General features: G+C 48.4%; 1 protein-coding gene and 1 long non-coding RNA gene across 12 annotated transcripts in view; one reads left to right on the top strand and one right to left on the bottom strand.

The window, feature by feature from the left end:
* Positions 1 to 18,885, bottom strand: part of SYTL3 (synaptotagmin like 3) — a 93,918-nt gene that overhangs the window by 5,773 nt on the left and 69,260 nt on the right. For all 11 annotated transcript variants that reach the window (XM_058735789.1, XM_058735797.1, XM_058735796.1 and 8 more), the window contains 3 exons: positions 9,710 to 9,888; positions 4,369 to 4,471; positions 270 to 440 (listed from right to left, as the gene is read on the bottom strand). In XM_058735789.1, coding sequence (XP_058591772.1) covers positions 270 to 440; positions 4,369 to 4,471; positions 9,710 to 9,888 — 453 coding nt within the window. The remainder of the gene's footprint in view (positions 1 to 269; positions 441 to 4,368; positions 4,472 to 9,709; positions 9,889 to 18,885) is intronic.
* Positions 4,345 to 18,885, top strand: part of LOC131515120 (uncharacterized) — a 31,571-nt gene continuing 17,030 nt past the window's right edge. Inside the window, exon 1 of the long non-coding RNA XR_009263449.1 lies at positions 4,345 to 4,455. This is a non-coding gene — a long non-coding RNA (uncharacterized LOC131515120). The remainder of the gene's footprint in view (positions 4,456 to 18,885) is intronic.

The following is an 18,885-nucleotide window of genomic DNA, read 5'->3' as shown; positions in this document are numbered from 1 at the left end:
GGCCTCAACCCCGAGACCTGACCCAGGCTGCTGTTTGGGCTACTCTGAGGAAGGGGTTCTCGGGTACTTGGCACAAACCTGAGCAGGTAAAGATCCCTCAGCCCAACCCCACCCCGGAGATCACAATATGAAGCCTCTCCTCCGTGGGACGTTCCTATCTAAGAGTCACAGCCAAGGTTTCTTGGTAGGTTTTCTCTTCTCCAATCCCTTTGAATGGGTTTCGTTTTCACAGTGGCAGTGGGGTAGCTCAGTCCCAAACCACACATCACCTTGGCCCTCAGCGGATACCAGCAGAAACACTGTGTCGAGCTGTCTTCAAAGTCCCATGTGGCCAGAGGAATGGTCACCTCTCCAAGAAACACCCTCCGGGTGAGCGTGCCCAGGTGCCACACGGAGACCTGCAGCTGCCGGGTCACCAGCTGAGCGGGCTCCATGCGGTACTGTGGAGGCAGAACAGAGGCGGTCAGTGTGCCCCTCCCCTCCCCCGGGCCACAGGGGCCTTCCTCCCACAGGCTAGAGCTGGGGTCCTGATGGGGTCAGGATGTACTGAGCAGCTTGGAGCGGGGGTGAGGGGTGTCTCTGCTTTCTCAAGCACAGAACAACTCCTCCCCTCCCCAGCTAAGCGGCCTGTGCTCAGCCCCGGATGGGGGGGAAGAGTGGGCTGCTAAGTCCTCTCTCGCTGTCAAGTTCTGTCCCCAAGGCAAGGATGAAAGTCCCCATCCAGCTCAAGTCAAGATCTGTCCCAGCTTAGGATCTGAACTTGCCTGGCCAGGATTGTCCAAAAAATACTGAAAAAAAGGTTTTTGGGTTTTGCTGTTGTTGGTATTTTTAATGTAAAGCATGGGTTTTTAGCATGGGCATTTGCCTAGACGGGCCCATGCCAGCACTCAGGGTCACACAGTATTTCTTGATCATCCTCCCCTTGCCCCCCCCCCCCCCCCCCCAGAAGCCTCAGCCCAGACGGAGGCCAAGAAAGCTTGCGCCTCCCCTCCAGTGAGGGTGGGCTTCTGCCCCCACGGGGACTAGAGACCAAAGGCCCTGTGTGAGGGTGCCCTGTGCCCCTTCCCGAAGGCCAGGGACAAGGCCAGGCTTCCCAAGAGCCGCTGACTCCACTCAGCCTCTGACAGCCTGTTCCAAGCTTCTTTGTTGGATTTTCTCAGTAACAACAAAAGTCAAACTTTACTGAACCCTTGTGTGGCACCAGACTTTTAGCTACATTGCTCCTTACCCCTCGGGAGCACCCGGGGTGAGTATTGCCATTCACCAATTTACAGGGGCAACAGCCAGTCTTAGGGCTTCCTCACTGGGGGCCCAGCAGGCCAGACTTCGGATCTGCCATGCAGACCTTGGGAGCCTGCTCTCTGCCCTGTGCTGCCCCCGCGACAGCGTGTTGAGGGTGTGCTCCTGTCACACTGCGGGGCGGGACCCTCACACCCACTTACAGCAGCCGCGCACGTTTCCCTGAGTCGCGTCTCCTGACCACCCTTAGTGCCCTTCCAGGTAGATGATGGGACGAGAGGGAGGGGAAGTGGGCCCAGGCCGGTGAACAGCCCCCCGCTCAGGCCGGGCTGCCTTCTGCCCTCGCCCCCCCTTTTCTTCCCTCTGGGATTATCAGCGCCCATTGTGGTCAGAAGCCACATCCCTCTACTGCCTTGGGCTGATTCTCGGTCTGTCTTCCCTCAAGTCCATGGTCCGTTTCTGACTCTGCCCTGCACTCCTTCCCCAGTCTGTCCTTAAACTCTAAGTTAACCTGGTTATTCCCTTCACGGCCACACGCCCAGCCGGTTGTGCGGGCTGACCGCTCACGGTGCCGCACCTGCTCCCTCTGAGAAAGAATCGTCCCAGGGAGGGCAGGTGACTGTCCCCCATGTGATCTCCATCCACCCTGTGTGCGGAAAGCCCTGTCCTCCACTCCCTCGGGAACGCAGACCTGCTTCTCAGGTGCTCACACACGAGCGCCCCTCCTCCCCAGCGACCAACGGGACTGCTCCCTTTGGTCCACTAAGTCGCTTTTGCAAACAAGACCCGTTCCCATCGCCATGGTACATCCACGAGGCGGTCCTGGCAGACCGTGGGGTTGCTACAGCCTCCCCTGGGCGCCCAGCCCCACGAACGCAGACCGCCGCTGTCCGGGGGCACCCAACACCTCCCAGATTAGGGGTCGCATTCCATCCTTCCCCGGCCCCCTACACTGGTCTTCAGGTGGGGTGCAGGACGGCTTCCCTTCTGCTTAGAAAACCTTGAGGATCAGCTTCTAGATCCTCAGTTTGCACAGGAATGTTCTTGAAACTGGCGGAAGACAGTTCTCACACCCCAGGCTCTCTCGGTGTCTTGCCCACGGTTGGATGAACCTCCTAAGTGCTAAACACAGAGATCATCCGAAACACTGATTTCTGAAAACTCTCAATGATTGCTCCGCTTCTCTTCCCCCCCATCTTTGCTGCCTCACATGCCTTTCTGTGAAAAGTAAGGCTTGGCCCGTGTCAGGATGCTCTGATTTGAGACAGATGAGGGACACGGATTCTCTTCAGTGTATCCGGAAAGTTTTCCAGGACAACCGAAACATTTACCATCTACTGGGTAGAACCAATGGATAAAAATTTTAGGTGTTTTCTTTGAGATTCTGCATGCATTTTATTTATTTTAATGTTTGTTTATTTCTGAGACAGAGACAGAGCATGAGTGGGGGAGGGGCAGAGAGCGAGGGGGACACAGAATCTGAAGCAGGCTCCAGGCTCCAAGCTGTCAGCACAGAGCCTGACGCGGGACTTGAACTCATAGACCGCAAGATCATGACCTGAGCCGAAGTCGGACGCTCAACCGACTGAGCCACCCAGGCGCGCCCCCTGTGTGCATTTTGAATAAGGTGGCTAAAAATTTGAAAATCAAACTATATATTTATCTAAAATATAGTCAATCCTCCTCTGTCTCATTTCATAAAATGTGAAATATTTATCTGTTTAGTACAAAACACCTTAAACTTATAACACGTGGTTTTAGATAAGAACTTACAATGTGTGAGGTGGTACAGAGCTGTTCAAAACTCTGTCAGCAGATATGTGAGCAAAACCACCTGAAGACCAGTCTCTAGCGACTTGGTACCAGAGGGGTCCTAGACCGGTGATCTGTTAAGCCCCACCCACACCTGCTGAACCACAGGCTACTTTAAAAAACATCCTTTGGCGGGGTGCCTGGGTGACTCAGTCAGTTAAGCTTCCGATTTTGGCTCAGGTCATGATCTCACAGTTTGTGGGTTCGAGCCCCCTGTCGGGCTCTGTCAGATTCTGTGTCTCCCTCTCTCTCTCTGCCCCTCCCCCACTCACATTCTGTCTCTCTCTCTCTCTCAAAAATAAATAAAAACATTAAAAAAAATTTTTTAAAACCATCCTTTGGGGAGTCCTATGAACATAAATCTTGTGGAGGTCTGCTAGTCCCTTGTGAGTTAGAGTTGTCCTTCTGAGTACTCTCTATGCCTCAGTTTCCCCACTGGGAAACGAGGATTGCGATACCTAGCTCAGGGGGTATAGAAAATACTTGGCCACAGCAGGGACACAGAAAACAGTGGCTTTTATTACTTAACAAATGGGACTCATGTCAGCTGGCCAGATGGTTCCTGGCTGGGCATTCACAAGTGTCCCTACTTGCCAAGGAAGGCAAATCAGGCCCTCTCCTGGTTCAGGCTTAACAACGGGGTCCCTGGGATGCCCAGCGCTGACTGGGTATGGCCCAGCGCATCTGGACTGTTCTAGCACGGAGCCTCCCACATCTAGCTCTCAGCCGATGCCGGACATCATCTCCACCTGTCGACCCCAAATCCCCAGAGTCACTTTCTAGCTCTGTCCCACATCACAAATCGTGATTTCTCAGCACCAAAGTGAAAATCCAAACAATTCCTCTGTACGATGTTTTTCATAAGATGACTATTTTTTTTTTCCATAAGAGAAGCTGCCTGGGGTTGCCAAGTGATTACGATAAAGGAGCACTTTGATGAAGATTGTAACTCAGCAGAGGAATACACAGGGTCCCCCGCCTAGAAGTCCCTCTCTGAGAGTCATAAAAATTCAATAGGAGCAACCAGTTTTAGAGCTTGGGAGGCAGCCAGGTTCTTTTCCACCATTTTCTCAGAAATCATTAATCAAATGCCTTCTCAAGTCCAGCAGACTCTGCACTTTTCCTGTACAAAGGCTGCCATTTAGTTTCTACCGACCTGTCACTGATTGACAGAGGCCTGCAGAAACGTACAAGTAAGTGTCTGTTACTTATGTTTAACTGACTCAAGAGTTTCGAAGAACACTCTGCTGAACTCTGGCCCCATGTGCCCAGCCTGGGACGGGGGACTTAGCATGTGAATATTTGTCCAGCAAGTACCTTCAAGGTCTCTTGGAAGGTTGGGTCCACGGTGTTCCTCTGGACTCCAGTCTTGCGTTTTCCCTGGGAGGATCTGTCAGGCAGCAGGTAGGTCTTCACGTACCTGGTGGCCAAACGCAGACAGGACAGGGTGAAAGCTCAACCAGGGGGTGGGGGTGGGGGACAAAGGGATCAGGAGGAGGAGAATCACACATCAGCATTTTCTGTACCCTGCTTCTCGGTGGATTTGAGGTTGACAGGGCTTGGTGGCCTCCCCTGACAGGGAACAATGATAGTGCTGGGTATACAGCTTCTGGTTTACACAGTCTTTGGCCATAATCCTCTGGAATGTTCCTGGGGGTGGGAAGCTCCCCTGCTTTCCTCACGCCCTACCCCTAGCATCTACATCGCTCATTCCTCGCCATTTGGTAACAATCCTGGAACCAGAGGCTGGGCTGCTGAGGCTGCACGAGTGACAGATTCTCTAATCCGCCTGGGTGTGGAAGCCCCGTGCCAGCTCGTCCTCCCTCCACTGATTGCTTCCTCCAACCCGCCAAAAAAAAAAAAAAAAAAAAAAAGTGGAAATAGAAAGTACATGCCTCACACTTTACTTTTCCCTTGTGGGGCCTCTCCACCCGCATTCTGCCCATCCCCTGAAATCCTGTCTAGAAGGACCCCTCCCTCCAGGGAGGTCCCGAGACTGTCCTGGTGTTGCTCTGGCAGTTTTGGTAACAGCAAGGACCCTTCCATCCCCAGGCGCGCTCCCCACAGGCTTGACTCTCCCGAAGCAAAACAGACCAGTCACATCTTGCTGTACTGAACCTCTTGTTAGCATATAACATCCTTTATCTTTTATGATCTTTGTTGTTTTAAAGTCTATTTTGTGTAGGGCACCTAGGTGGCTCAGTCGGTTGAGTGACCAACTTTGGCTCTGGTCACGAGCTCACTGTTCATGGGTTGGAGCCCCACATCGGGCTCGCTGCTCGCTGCTATGGATCCTCTGTCCCCTTCTCTTTCTTTGCCCCTCCCCCGGCTCATGCTCTCTCAAAAATAAGTAAAAAAAAAAATTTGAAAAAAAGTCTATTTTGTGTGATATTAGCACAGCCCCTCCTGTTCTCTTCTGGTTACTATTTACATGGAAGATCTTCTGTTTCTGTCTTTGGATCCGGAGGGAGTCTCTTGTAGAGGGCACAGAGCTGTGAGACACTGAGGGTCCCTGGGAACTAGCCCCAAGCAAAAGATTGTGCACCTCGGGCACTTTCTGTCAGCTGCAATTGTTTTTGTTTTTTTGATGTTTATTTTTGAGATAGAGTGTGAGCGGGAAGGGGCAGAGAGAGAGGGAGACACAGAATCCGAAGCAGGCTCCAGGCTCTGAGCTGTCAGCACAGAGCCCGATGTGGGGCTCGAACTCACGAACCATGAGGATCATGACCTGAGCTGAAGTCGGATGCTTAACCGGCTGAGCCACCCACGTTCCCCTGTCAGCTGCAATTGTTAAACTGCTTCCCTTGCAAAGTGGAGCCAGGATGTGGCCCCATGTACAAGCTGGACTTAAAGCAGAGGACCCCAGCTCCAAAAAGCACCAACAAGCAGCCTGAGTTGCCTTCCAACCAATCAGGATGAGGTTACTTTCTCTGTAGAAAGGGGCCTCCCCTGCTCCCCCCTCCTCCTGTTTCGTGAGGCCAGCCTCTTCCCTGCACAAGGCCATCAGCCCAACCGCTCTGTTAGTGCCGTCTCTCTCTTCAGCTCGAGCTGCGGCCCCAGTAAAGCCTTGCCTGTACTTTGATTGTGGGGTCCAGCCTTGTTTCTATTGTTGTCGGGCCCAAGAACCTGATCCTGGCAACCTTTGGCTCCTATGTTTTTATCCATTCTGACAATTTCTGTCTCTAAATCATTGACATTTGAAGGTAACTCTGATAAGGAGGGACTTCCTTCTGTCACGTGCCATTTGTTTCTATCTTCTAGCCTCAGTGTCCCTCACTACCTGCGTTATTGTATTCATTCTTCGTATTTAGCTCAATTTTGTGGTGAAATGTTTAAATTCCATTCTCATTTCTTTTTGTAGATGTTCTTTTAATGTTTATTTTTGAGAGAGAAGGGGGGGTGGGGCAGAGAAAGAGGGGGGCAGAGGATCAGAAGCGGGCTCTGCACTGTCAGCAGTAAGCCCTACCCGGGGCTCAAATCCACGAACCACGAGATCATGACCTGAGCCGAAGTCGATGCTCAAGGGACTGATGCATCCAGGCGCCCCCCTCGGTTTCTTTATAGTGCCAGCCCCACCTCTGTGCATTGCCGAGGTCACAGAATTGCACCTTTCTACACTGCGTGACCAAAGTCACCAACTAATCATTCCTTTAAATGCATTCCACTCTTAGTTTAAAAACAGTGTGGAATTACAAACGATAGTTACAGCAACAGTGAGAGATGAATAATTAAAAAAATATATATTAGTCTCTTAAGTCTTGTGGAAAACAAACAGTGGAAGCACATGCCACGGTTAAATAATACTTGCTTTTATAATTGCCTGTGTATTTGCTTTTCCTGAGGTCTTTGTTTCTTTGTAGGTCTTTGAGTTACTGTCTGGTATCCTGCAGGGCCCCTTAGAGCATTTCTTGCAAGACAGAAATTTCTAGTGTTAACAAAGTCCCTTGGCTTTTGTTTATCCAAGAATGTCTTAGTATCTGCTTCAGAACAGAAACCTGAAGAACAGCTTTGCTGGCTATCGGGTTCTTGGTTGACAGCTTTTTTTTTTTTTTTTTCCTTTTAGTACTTTGAATATATTTCCTTACTGCCTTCTGGCCTCTATAGTAGCTGATGAAAAATCTGTGGGTAACCCCCCTGAGGACCCCCTTTGGATCCCAGTAACTGGAGGAGATACAGTAATGGCTGCCCACCTCTGTGTCTGTGCCTCTGTGATCAGAAGCGGCAACCTGCAGTCAGAGCACAGATCCTTGACATTTGGAGGACAGATATCCCACGTGGACTCCTGTGAGAGATGTGTGAGCTGCTCCAGGAACACTGGCATGGCTGTGGCTGCGAGTGAGGGATGGATAGCTGCTATCCTGCTAAGAACTGACATTGACTGAAATTGACCTCGATGTCCCATCCAAGGCTTCCCCTGGAAGTTGCCAGCCTTCACTAGACTCCAGAGTTCCAAAATAGTTACATCGGACAGATGGTACCAGTGCGATTGTTGTCTGCAAAGGGAGACCGATTCCTGGTGCTTCCCACCCTGCCGCTGTCCCAGAATCCTCTCTGGGCTATTTTTCCTTGGAAAAGCATGGAGTTTTGTTCTAGCAGGCATTTCACTGATGGGCAAGTCAGTTTGCCCCTGGCAAGGTTTGATTTTGCTCAGCTGGGGTGAGTTACAGTAGCCCTTACTCCGGGGCTGGACAGGTCCTACTGCTGTGTCTCCCTGACTGCCCTGGGTGTTTAGCAGTCTCCACTCTGGCTGCTCAGAGCTCCCATCTTCCCCAGCACTGAGCCACACCCAGTGGCTCACCAGCAGCCACTCTGTGACAGACCTCATGAAATCTTGTCCTGTGTGTCAACAGCTGAGTATTTGGCCCAAACCTCAAGGGGGTCCCTATTGTGGATTTTTAGGTCTACTTGTCTGTGTACTTCATGTCTCACTTGCTTCCTATCTGTTGAGTGTTCATCATGTTCTAGACATTGTTCTGAAGGCTCAGTACAGGCAAATTCAGGGAAACACCACAACAATCCTTTGAAGTAGGTGCTATTATTATTCCCATGTTACAGTGAGGGAACTGAGGTATCGAGAGGTTGAGTGGCTTGTCCAAGGTCAAACTGCATATATGGTGGACCAGGGTTCAATGCCCATCCTCTCAACCACCTCACTATAGTCCTTTTGAGAGTTACAGCAGAGGCCCAGCATGCATGCACAGTGAAGGGCTGAGTAAATGTCTCTGACTGGACTGGAGTCTGAAAAACGGACAGGATTAGGGTTGCTACTTGTAGCAGTGGCATTGGGAAGGCAGTCCCAGAACAAACATGAGGAATGCCTCTGTTTGGAAAAGTCAGGGCGATGGCTTTGAAACCACGACTATTCCAGGTTTCCTAAGCATAAGGTATAAGTTGGGGGGATAACAGAAGACACTAGCAAGACAAGAAGGACCCTGTTTTGGAGAACCATGAGTGCAACAGTGATGTACTTCATCTGTGCTTCGTGTCTACCCTGAAAGTTTCAGAGCAGAGGAGAGTCTGGTTGGACCAACAATCTATCCCCCCTCCCTAACTGGTAATCAAAAAACTGTGCTCAAAGTTTCCCATGGAGGCAAGAGAAAGACAAAGATGTGGTCCTTAACCTTAAACCATACACAGAAAATCAATTCCAGTTGTAATGTGAAGGGATCTAAGTATGAAAACATTCTAATAGATGAAAATAGAGGAGAAGAGATTTATAACCTTCAGTGTTTCTGCAGACTCAACAGGCAGACATTTGAAAGGAAAAGACTGATAAACTGGACATCAAATTCTCTGCAAGGAAAGCTATCGTAAACAATGTTACAAAACAAGTAACAAGTAGAAGACATGCAAAATACACATAACCAGTGAAGAATGGGTTTAAAAAAACTCCCACCCTCCTGTAAATAAATGACAAAAATGACAACCCGATAGAAAAATGGCAGAAGATAGGAATGGGAAGTTCACAGAAGGTGACCCCTAAGTGTCTAAGTTGCTCATCTTTCTTAGTAATCAGGGAAATGCACCCTAAAAATTAATGTGATATCCTTTCATAGCAATTGGGGGAAAAAACCCACCTTTTTTTTAAAGAAAGAGAGCACCACAGGGGAGGGGAGCAAAGGGAGAGAGAGAGAATCTTAAACAGGCTCCAGGCTCAGCACAAAGCCCAATGCATGGCTCGATCCCATGACCTTGGATTCATGACCTGAGCTGAAATCAAGAGTCAGATGCTCAACTGACTGAGCCACCCAGGTGCCCTGGAAAAAATCTTTAATCCGTTTCCAGATTGTGTGAGACAGGTTTTTGGTTTGGTTTTTCCTGTATGGGAAGTCAAATTTCCCAACAGCATGCATTGACATTCATCTTTTCCACACTGATTTCTAATAGCCCCTTGATCCTAGAAACTCCCAAATATAGCTTAGGTCTGCATCTGGACCTCTGATTCTGCTCAGTTGACCTACTTATCTATCATTGCATCAATAGCACATTGTTTGAATTAGTGCAGCCTTAAAATAATTCTTGTTACGGCTTTTTAGTTTAGTTTTTGTTTTTGCTTTTTACAATTGTCTTGGTTTATTTTTGACTTTTACTTTTCTATATAAACTTTAGACCCAATATGCCTATCATCTAATGTCAAAACTTAGAAAAAGAAACTTACGGATTGCACTTTTTCTTCTTTTCCTCTCCATAGGCAAGATTCTTACAGGCCTTGATGCATATTTCTAAAGAGCAGGTTTCGAAGCAATAACGAATGGCAAACTCTATTTCTCCAGTGACATTAGCATTGTCAAAATTTCCCATCTCTGTACAAGTGCTGTTAATGCTAAGTAGACTTGCCTAAAATCAAGAATGACAGATACAATAAATTAGTTCACAATTAATCCTTTTGTTGTTGTTGTTGGCAGTTCTGGCTTCAAGATCTCAAAAAAAAAAAAAAAAAAAAAATCACACAAAACAAGCATCCTGACTCACAGTAAGTTAATAATACACCAGTTTGTACTTTGCCAAAATAAGTTGCCACACATTCTTTCCTAAGGAGATGAGAAATCCTCAGAAAGTCTGGTCTTGCCCAGCTTACACAATCTCATTCTTTAACACAAATCAATTGGGATGAAGTGGCTGATCTCCTCCGTAATTCTGCAAAGATAAGTCTCAGGAGAGCAGATAATACCCATGGCAGGAACAGCCACGCGGAGAACCAGAGAGCAGGCCTGCCAAGCACCATGACTGGGAGTCCCACAGGGCTAGATTCAAAGGCTTGTTCTGCTAAGGGAGCGACATCCAAGTCTAAATGGAAAAATTAATACTAGTCTCCTTGGGTTACGGTAAGGAGTAAATGGAATGAAACGTGTGAAGTATGTAGTCAAGAACAAGAGTAATTGTGTTTCGATTTTTATGGGTACCTAAAATGAGAAACAAAACTGCCACCATAAGTGAGGACGCTGTGAGCTTACATAACATAGACAGGTAGCGTGGGACGCCTGTGCCTAAAAGACAAACGAACTGCTGTATCACTGTTAAATTCCCTGTTAAATTCAATATTTGCCCCATTCACATGCAAAATCTCAGTGCTGACTATGAAAATAGAGGGGGAAAAAAAATGATTCCCACTTCTAATTCCCAACAAGTTCCTCCACACCGTCAAACATCCCAAAAAGAAACGAAGAAGAAAGTCCGGGGCTTTCTCGCCCGCTAGAGAGAGCGCCGAGCCAAACCAAACGAAACCAACAGCTCATCGGAGGACCCGAACCTGAGTTAACTAACATCAAGAACACAACCAACTTCGCCGCACCCCGTCACCGGCTCTGGAGGGCAGCTGGGTGCTCAGCCGCCCACATCCACACCATTGTTGGAATGGAACACAATCTTGAAATCTCGTATCCAGACCGGCAGGGAGTGGGGAGACAGCATGAAGCAATGAGGCGCACAGCAGCGAAGAGAGACAGGTCGGGACGCTCGGCGGAAGGCGGGCTCCGCTGGTGAGCAGAACAGGGGTGTGGATCGCAGGTGCTAAAAAGTTCCGACAATTAAAATGGCATTCGTCCCGTGGCTCACTTTGGGCCACGTCAGACTAAGTTGTATTATAGCAACGGACAGAAAACTGAATTAAATCACAAGCGGCTTCGTGGCCATTGTAGAGTTACCAAGACAGCCAGGGAGAGGGGTCCACGCTACTAGAGAAGGGCAGTGTGGCCGTGAGCCTGACCTTCTGAGCGGTCGGTCTCCCTTTGAGGCATCTGTCCCTTTGCAAGCAGAGCAGGAAGACAGGGAAGTCAAGCGAAACACAGCAGCCACGGGGCTCAGGAGCCAAGCAAAGGGTTGAGAGACACACACCGGTGTCCAGGGCCCTGAAAGGCACACAGAACTTGAGCTGGGTTCACAGAGAAAGGGGAACAGCACCTAAGCGAGACACAGCGAGACAGACTCTAGATGCTTCTCTTCCCCTCAAGGGCTTTGCTGATTTGGAAGGTCTCACTGAGCAGCTGAGAAGCTTACAAATGCTTTGAGAAGTTCATCTTGCTGGAGAAGACCACCACAGAGGAGGGGCTTGGAGACCTCCAGACTTTCCGTGGGGACTCCCCCACCGGCTTCCTTCCCAGGAGGAAGAATCACTCGAAATGGAGCAGTCCTCACAAAGACTGAAACCCAGCTTCAAACGAGCTGGCCACCAGATGGATAAAGACCGTTGACCTTCACTCTGTGTGCTGGAAGCAAAAGTACATTCTCTCTGGAGGCGGGTCACACCCACTGAAGGCCACTGGAAGCTCCTAGCACGTGGGGCTCTGCACGTTCCTGCCCTCCGCCGTATCTCCAGCACCCAGCTCGGGGCCTGGCTCACCAAAGAGTCCCCGGTAAATATTTATGGAGGGGATAGAGAAAGCACTTGGAGGACTTTGATTTAAAAGTGCTCTACGTAAATATTCTGGCACGATGGGGTAGGCGGTCTTGTGCCTGAAAGAGCCATATGTAGAACTAAGTAAGACGACTCACTCGGTTGGTTGGGTAGTCGTCGTAATCTTGTAGAACTTCCTTAAGTCACTTCACTGCAGGTGCCAGAGGAAAAATATTTTTAAATAAAACTACATGTCGGCACATAACAAACTTGCTGAAAATCAAAGACGAAGACAAAATCGCTAAGACAGAGAACGAAAAGACATGCTATCTTTAATGGAAGAAACAGTAACGGGCAAGAGAGAAGGGGCCCCAAGATACTGCCGGGGTGGCTGGCTTCTTCCATTCGGGAGGGAAAGGAGAGTAGGTTGGGTACAGACACAGTGAGGTTAATTTTGGTATCAGGAGAATTAGGCAATTCTGAACAGATTCTTTTTTTCTTTTTTTCATGTTTATTTTTGAGAGAGAGCATGGAGAGAGGGAGACAGGATCTGAAGTGGCTCCCCAATGACGGCAGAGAGCCCGATGCGGGGCTCGTACCCACGAACCACGAAATCCTGACCTGAGCTGAAATTGGACGCTCAGCCGACAGAGCCACCCAGACCCATCTCCCCACCCCCCCTTCTTTTTTTTTTAAGTAAAAAGGGATATTTGCTCAAAATGAGGAAGTAAAGCAGGGTGGAATATCTGAAAGAGTCTTGAAAAAAACTGGAGAAGGCATGAAATGGTCTGAGTCAGTAACTGAGCTACCCAGAGAAACACCTCGGGCCCAGGGGACAAAACAGGGCAGACCTGATCCCTGCACACTCACAGCAGCCGTGAGGCCCGCCCTGCTGTGTGTGCAGCTGTTCAGGAACAGGTCCGGAGAGGGCTGCCCCTGGCTCACCCAGCTCGGTGCCCAGAGTGATAACGCATCCAGGAAGCGTTAGAATGACTCCTCCTCCATTTCATAAGTACATTCACGGAGGTCAAAGCCAGCTGGGACGCACCCAAAGGTTGCCCGGGAAATCAGAGGTAGGACTGGAAGTGGACTGGGGGGCCTAACTCCTTGGGCCACCAGCTTCTGGTAGGATCTCTGAGCAAGTCAGCTGCTGTGCCTGCTTCAGGAGGAAACGTGCAGCCTCAGATCGTGAGAAGACAGCAGAGCACATCCTCTGGTCAACCACATCCCTGACATAATTTACGTCTTTGCCACTGTTGCCTCGGGAGGGCTTTCTGGTTCTCTTTCCCTTGCCAGCCAGAACGGGAGCTAAGAACAGCACATGGAGTCCACCAAGAAGTCCGGGCCCAGAAGAGCAACTACGAGCTCAGCCTGACTTTTCCTGGAGCCATTAGTGCTGTTGGGCCTCGACAGGAAAGGAAATCTGAACGAAAGCAAAGGAGAACTACTCCAGCCGGGCAGGGAACATTCAGTGGTTTTCTCTGAAGGGCACACGTTATCTACCGTGACCTCGAGCAAGGCTCCGTGCCCTCTTATTTTACCAAGTTAAGACGGGAAGGGTCAAGTGAAACCACAGCTACAGCTGACCCTTGAGCAACATGGGTTTGAACGAGGCAGATCTTTCCAGTAAGCACAGGACGGTACGACAGATGTGATTTCTCTTCCTTATGATTTTCCTAACGTTTACCTTTCTCTAGTTTACAGTACATTAAAAAATTTCTTTTTAATGTTTATTTTTGAGAAAGAGTGAGAGAGAGAGAGAGAACGAGAAGGGAAGGGCCAGAGAGAAAGGGAGACACAGAATCCGAAGCAGGCTCCAGGCTCTGAGCTGTCAGCATAGAGCCCGAGGCGGGGCTCAAATCCACGGACTGTGAGATCATGACCTGAGCCGAAGTCGGACGTTTTTGTTTTTGTTTTTTTTAACATTTATTTATTTTTGAGACAGAGAGAGACAGAGCATGAACAGGGGAGGGGCAGAGAGAGAGGGAGACACAGAATCCGAAACAGGCCCCAGGCTCTGAGCCGTCAGCACAGAGCCCGACGCGGGGCTCGAACTCACGGACCGTGAGATCATGACCTGAGCCGAAGTCGGACGCTTAACCGACCAAGCCACCCAGGCGCCCCCGAAGTCGGACGTTTTAACTGACTGAGCCACCCAGGCGCCCTCTAGTTTACAGTAATTACACATATAACATCCAAAATAGGTGTCAATTGACCATTTGTGTTATCAGTAAGGCTTCTGGTCAACAGTGGGCTATTAAGTTTTGGGGGAGTTGAAAGTTATACACTAATTCTCGGCTGCACAGGGGGTCAATGCCCCTAAGGTTCACATTGTTGAAGAGCCAACCGTATACTTTAGAAAGAAAAAGTCCTGATCACCGAGAACACGCTGAGAGCATTACTGCAGAGTGGTCCAAATGGTGGCAATGAAGCCTGACAGGCTTTCATTCAGCTCCTGGCCCTGACACTTAGTGGCTGTGTGATCTTGAACCATATTCGTAACCTCTCTAGTCTCCATTTCCTCATGTGTAAAATGGGGATCTATTCCATAAGACTTGGATGAGGCTCAACTAGTCAATGCGTCTAAAGAGACTTAGAGGGGCACTTGGTGGCTCAGTCAGTTAAACGTCTGACTGCGGCTCAGGTCATGATCTCGCGATTGTGGGTTCGAGCCCTGCGTCAGGCTCTGTGCTGACAGCTCAGATCCTGGAGCCTGCTTCGGATTCTATGTTTCCCTCTCTCTCTGCTCCTCCCCTGCTCACATTCTGTCTCTGTCGCTCTCTCTCAAAAGTAAACATTAAATATATATATATATATATATATATATATATATATATATATATATTAAAAAATAAATACATAAGGAGACTTAGAACCATCCCCACGCATAGTAAGTATAGAACATTCGTTACCATTTGGAAAATGCCAGACAATGTGGCTGCCCTTTGTAAGCAGGATAAATCATCTCCTTTTCTTTTCTCTTTTCTTCCTTCTTTATTGTAAAACTATATCAAAAAGTACATATAATTGATATAGTTAAATAATAATTATGAAATGAACATCCACGTACCCACCACTCAGCTGGAGTAAAACAACATAACCAGGACCTCAGAAGTGCCCCGGGGCCCTACCTTTGTCCAGTGCCTCTTTTCTGTCCCTGAGTAAATGCTGTTTCGAAGTCTCCTGTTAATCATCCTCGTTTCTCTTTATGGTTTTAGTGCAGATGTATTAGATCCCCCCAAACAATATATTGGTTAGTTTTGCCTGAGCTTGGAATTTATATAATTAGAATCCTACTGGGTACCTATTCCTCTATAACTGACTTTCTCTTGATACTCTGCTTTTTAAATTCATCCATGTGGTCGTTGTGGTTTGAGTTCATTCACTATCGCTTCCAAACAGTATTCCACTGTCACGCCTGCCAATCACAACACCTTCTGGCAGGAAAAGTGTAAGCTGTTTGGAAATACTGATATAAATGCATTCCTTTTTAGCTTTTTTTAAACATAAGTATAAACAAAATTAAAAACCAGACAGGAACTCTGGTAGGATTTGTTTTCCCGTGGGAACGCTAAAATGTTAACGTATTTCTTCACTCCACCAAGTTCTACTTCTGATAACTGAACTTATTTTTTTAATTTTTAAAAAATACTTATTTATTTTTGAGAGAGAGAGAGAGAGAGACAGACAGACAGACAGACAGAATATGAGCAGAGGAGAAGCAGAGAGAGAGGGAGACACAGAATCCAAAAACAGGCTCCAGGCTCCGAGCTGTCAGCACAGAGCCCAGCGCAGGGCTCGAACCCATGAACCATGTGATCATGACCTGAGCCAAAATTAGACGCTTAATGGACTGAGCCACCCAGGCACCCCTGAACTTATTTTTTTTTAACAACTTATTTTTTTTCTCCAAAAATATTACATGTTTATAGGAAAAATACAGAAAACACACATGAGCCCCCAAAAAATTTTTAAGAAAAAAGCATAACCCCATCATTCCAGGGTCAAATTTGGGTATAATCCTCCCACTTGGTTTGCAAAGTCTATAGCAGAATCATGTTGCTGTTATAAAGATGTGCTGCTATCATACTATTTTATAACCTTATATTTTCATTTGTCAGCATATATTTTCTATATTAATATTCTTCAACATTCTTTTTAATAGCTACAAAGTATTCCTCTGAATCAATATACCATAATTCATTTAACCATTGCCCTATTTTGAATATTTTGGTTGTTTCCAATTCTTCAAAATTAAAAGTTATAAACAAGGCTCCCTGGACATCCACGTACACACATTTTGGGCAACATTCATGATAATTTTTCAAGAATATTTCCTGTAACTGAATTGTTTGATTGAAGAGAACAGGCATTTTCAAGGCTTTTGATACACATAGGTAAATGCCCTCCCGCAGACCCCAGGAGTTTATAAAGATGCCTGCAGCTAGCTCCATACCCCTGCCAACATGGACCTGTATCACTTCTAAAATTTGCTGAAATGACCCTAAAGCAGAGCTTGCTTTCATTTTGCACTGATTTAACTACCTGGGAGGTTGAGTGTTTCCCCCTATTTACTGCCCCTTTGGCTTTCTCCTTTTGTAGTAAGTAGAGATTTGGTAAGCTTTATCCAAACTTCCTGGCTCTTAGCCTCAAGGTCTGTTGGAAGAACAGGCAACATCTCTGGGCAAGAGGCAATAATCAGTATTTGCTTTGTGGGAGTTTCGTTTCCTCAAACACTGCTTCAGCCTAAAGGAACAGGTTTAATCACATAATAATTCAACTCCACGAGGAGAACTTGAAGGGCACACATCCGAGCCCACTAGAAGAAAGGACAAAGGGAGCCCAGTTGAATTTGCGGTGTAGTTTGAAGGACAGAGCGAGACAAACACACTCACCCGCGTCTCCTTGCCACAGCATCATTTCCCAGCAGTCCGAGAGGTTTTCTAGGTGCGGGTCGGCCCCAGGCCAGTGCAGCTGAACCAGGGACTGAGGGCAGGAAACCCACTCCATTGGAGAGCCCAACGGAACCCCAGGGCTTTGACTCGCACGGCTCTGGGTGTTGAGTCAGGGCTCAGCGGTTACCGTCTGACCTCAATGAGCCGCCTTAACCTCTGGGAACCTGTCTCCCCATTTGTGAAATGGGACAATAGCATCCACCTGACCAGATGGTTGTGGGAACGATTGCCAGGGGAGACACCTGGCTCGGTCGTTAGCACACAGTAGGCTTTCAGGAAACCAGAGCTCCGGGTAGGAGTAACACGGTCATTCCGCACGTGTTTACCGAGTGCTGCTTCAGGGTCAGGCACTGCTTGGGCACGTGGGACTTACAGGAGACAACAAACAACAGATAAACCAATTACACAGCTATAGAAGGTGATAAGAATATGGGTAACAGAGAGAAGGTAAGGGCGATGGAGGGCAGGACAGGGCAGGGGGTAGACTCCGCCTACAATGTGACCTTGGAGCAAAGATTTAAAGGAAGGGAGTGAATGGGTGTGGTGCCACATGGGAGAGGGCAGAAATGCCCCCAGGGCAGGCTTGCGTCTTGCGTGTTCAACGACCAGTGCGGTTGTGTGGAACGAGCAAGGGGGCAGGTGGGGCGTGTGTGGGAAGTCGTGTGGGGCCTCGTGGACCACATGGGGTGGATCCTAGCTCATGTCCGTGCCTATGTGTTAGTTTCTGGGCACCCAAAGACATGATTCTGGCCCCTGGAGGAGCTTAGAGTTTAGTCTGTGGGACCCTGGGCAGTTCTGGGGAAGCTGCCCCTTGGACTCTCCCAGAAGCCTAGCGTCACCCTCAGGACCAGCCTTTTTAAAAAAGCTCAAGCTAGCTGGCATCCTTCCATCGGCTGGAGTAGGGGCAAACCTTGCAGAGAATCTTGGAAAAGCCCTTCCTGTCTCAGACCCACCGCAGGGTTGAACCCAATGAGAGAATGTTCTGGAACCATCCTTGCCTATCTCACCCTCAGAGAAGCGTTTCCTCTGCTCTTCCACCTCGCTGAACTGTTCTCCAGCACCTACAACACCCAGCTGTGAAGAAAGGGGCTAACCCACCCTCAAGCATAGCTTTCTGAGGCCTCCTGGCCCGGCCAGCCGAGGCTCTCAGCACCTCAGTCTCTGGAACGAAAAGGCACCAAGAAGCAGAGGGCCAGGGCGCAGGGTCGTTTCTTCCCTGGGGGCAGGTGCTTACACCCCCGCTGGGACTCGGAGGCTCCCGGGAAGAACTTGTGTGAACCGAGTTTGCTTTTCACTCCTGGTCCTTGACCAGTGTGGGTGTGCAGACCTGTCTGAGAACTGATGGAAACACGAACCTTCTTCCCAGGAAGCGCACGGAGGCACATGACGCCACATTTGGGTAATTCCACGTTAGATCATCCCAGGTGCCCCTGAACGCACAATCACGGTACCCAGACCCGTGCTGTTCCACAGAACTAGAATGTGAGCCGAATCTGTCATTTAAAATTCTCCAGGGGCACCTGGGTGGCTCATTCAGTTAAGTGTCTGACCCTTGATCTCAGCTCAGGTCATCCTCTCATAGTTCGTGGGATCGAGCCCTGCGTCGGGCTCTGTGCCCACACCCTGTTTGGGATTCTCTCTCTCTCTCTCTCTCTCTCTCTCTCTCTGTGCCCCTCCCCTGCCTGTTTGTGTGTGTGCTTTCTCTCTCTCAAAATAAATAAACTTAAAAAATATTTAAAATTCCCCAGTGGCCTATTTTTTAAAAACAGGTGAGATTAATTTTAATAATACAGGCATCCCTGGTTTTATTGCATTTCACAGATGTTGTGTGTTTTGCAAACTGAGGGTCTGTTTCCAGCCAATCTATCACTGCCGTTCTAACCACGGCGTTTGCTCACTTCGTGCCTGTGTCACATTTTGGTAATTTTCACGATCTTTCGAACGGTTTCATTATTACTATATTTGTTATGGAGATCTGTGATCAATGATTAACAACTCAAAACTCAAAGGGTGATGGGTAGCATTTTTTAGCAATAAAGTATTTTT

Source organism: Neofelis nebulosa, chromosome 6 (assembly GCF_028018385.1).
Source record: "Neofelis nebulosa isolate mNeoNeb1 chromosome 6, mNeoNeb1.pri, whole genome shotgun sequence".
Classification (NCBI taxonomy): domain Eukaryota; kingdom Metazoa; phylum Chordata; class Mammalia; order Carnivora; family Felidae; genus Neofelis; species Neofelis nebulosa.
Note: the sequence above shows the minus strand (reverse complement) of the source record. Positions and strands in the feature narration are given on the sequence as shown.